This window comes from Loa loa, assembly GCF_000183805.2.
Source record: "Loa loa unplaced genomic scaffold supercont3.180, whole genome shotgun sequence".
Classification (NCBI taxonomy): domain Eukaryota; kingdom Metazoa; phylum Nematoda; class Chromadorea; order Rhabditida; family Onchocercidae; genus Loa; species Loa loa.
The window spans coordinates 52,716-54,870 of NW_018108360.1; the positions used below are offsets into that span (position 1 = coordinate 52,716).

Sequence of the window (2,155 nt, forward strand, 5' to 3'; positions counted from 1 at the left end):
CCTTTTCCCTTCCCTCCTCTCTGTCTCTCCCTCTCCCCTCCTCTCTCTCTCTCTCTTTGTTTCCCTCTTCGTTCTTCCTTTTTTTTCTTCCTTTTCTCTTTTTATCATTTCTTTCACTTTGAATATACATATTTCAATGGTTTAGTGAAATTTCATCTATTTAAATCCTTTGGTTTAATTTAATATCGAATTTAATTTCTGAATTTTCAACTAAAGTATCGATTTTCTTTTTACTGATCAATTTCATATGGCTCTCAAATTAATGGGAATTTAAAATTGTTGTCATGCTTATTAACATCACTGCTACAGGAACTGCAATTCATTGAATTGAATTCGAAATAATTTATCAATTTTCCGTTTCCCAAGGTGACACAGCGACGCAGCTTTTTTTTTCTTTTGCACTAATTGTGAGAAATTTCAATCTAAAACTTTTTTCTGACTTAAATGGAAAATTATTACATTATTTTATTTTTTTGCATTACTTTATTAAAAAACTATTGCATTGCTTTATTTGTTTCATATGTTGAAATATTTTCAGAGCTCTGAAACTGATGACGATGTCTTATTAGAGGAAGGGAAATCACGAATGAGACGCTTCAAAGCATATACAGTAATGCAGAAATCTGGATTTCAGCATACCGAGCAAGTTTCCATATTTTACATTTCTTTGGATAAATTGAAACGGAGCTTTTTTTTTTAATTTAACAAAAAAGTATGAATAGAATTGAAAGTAAAAGTTAAAAATAGGGGAATATTTTTTAAATTACTTGTCCGTTTACTTCAATTCCTTCCTAATCTTCTTTAATCCCATTATCGCCATTTCTTTACTGGTTTGATCCTACATGAATTCATGAAATTGATCATGATCATTACCAGTAAACTCAACAAAAGTCCTTCAATAAAGCGTTATCAATGGTTATTGTTAAAGTATTGTGCTTGCCAAAAGTTCTCATTATGTAAACTTTATTCTTTCAGACAAAAAAAATTTATTTCAAACATTTTATCTTGATAAAATGTACTGTTAAGTATCAGATTTGCTAATTTATATGTTTAAAAGTTTGAATTAAATGAAGGTATGGTTAAAATTATCTATCGTGTGGAAAACGGATTTGTTTCGAACCGAAGTATATAACTCGTATCAAATGATTGTCACCAGTAATAGTAGAGAAGAAAAACCATCTCCAAAATGTTTTATGAAATTAAAAAACCTGTAATTTTAATTTCAGTTATTTGTCAATTATGATTAATTTATGTCGCGTTGAAATAGCCGTATCATTGGGATTTTTGATCCATGGTTTTACGTGCCCGGGTTTTGCTCAAGAATCAGCTTATCAAGGAACATGCCATATGAATGTTGTGGCTGCAGTTGTTGGTGCCACCACCGGTTGCATAGGACTTGGAGTTGTACATAGGTAAGAGATTTAGCCAATCATTCTGTTGAATAGATCCAGGATTTTGTTCTATGCCTTTTCACTCTTTTGGAGACTATGCAACAGGATTATCAGAAATATCCACACATCTGTATACGAAATATAAAATTGAATTTGAAAATCGAAGCTAAAATTTCTGATGGATTCTAGGTACCGGTGGAAAATGATGCTCATCATGTGGCTTGTATTATGCATTATATCAGCTGTGGGAAATTTATTATCAGTGATAACAACGGGAATTTGGCTTGATCACCTTAGCAAAATGAAAAGCCGTACCGGTCTTGTTAATGGATTAAGTGGAATGATGCTTTTATGTTCTGTTGCCATTGGTTAGTATTACATCTAATTCGTACTGTGTATTGTTTCTTTTCTTTTTTTTTTTGGATTTAACGTCTCGTCAGAAGTTATCCAACTGTGAAGACATCGTAAATTGACCAACCAGATGACAATTGGGTGGAAAAGGCTAATAACACCTGGAGTCAGATCATTCCATCCAATTTTCCCTCCATTAAGATTTGTAAAAAAATGTTTTAGCTAATTAACACAATACTATAATTTCCTTTCAATTCTTGGTAACAGTTTTTATCACTTTCAAGTATCATCGAACCACGGTTATTTCCTATGATATAACATATTACATGAAAATGCGTTTCATAATTGGAAAATATATGTATATATATATATATATCCCTCTAATACCTAACGATTCTTTTCAGGTGTTTGTT

The 2,155-nt window shown here is 31.3% G+C and overlaps 1 protein-coding gene across 1 annotated transcript in view; it reads left to right on the forward strand.

The window, feature by feature from the left end:
* The first annotated feature begins 616 nt into the window (after window positions 1-616).
* The window catches only part of LOAG_14907 (hypothetical protein), a 2,694-nt gene continuing 1,155 nt past the window's right edge, over window positions 617-2,155 (forward strand). Inside the window, exons 1-3 of the mRNA XM_020448871.1 lie at window positions 617-642; window positions 1,227-1,412; window positions 1,581-1,759. Of these exons, the coding sequence (XP_020301013.1) occupies window positions 1,240-1,412; window positions 1,581-1,759 (352 nt within the window). The 5' untranslated portion in view covers window positions 617-642; window positions 1,227-1,239. The remainder of the gene's footprint in view (window positions 643-1,226; window positions 1,413-1,580; window positions 1,760-2,155) is intronic.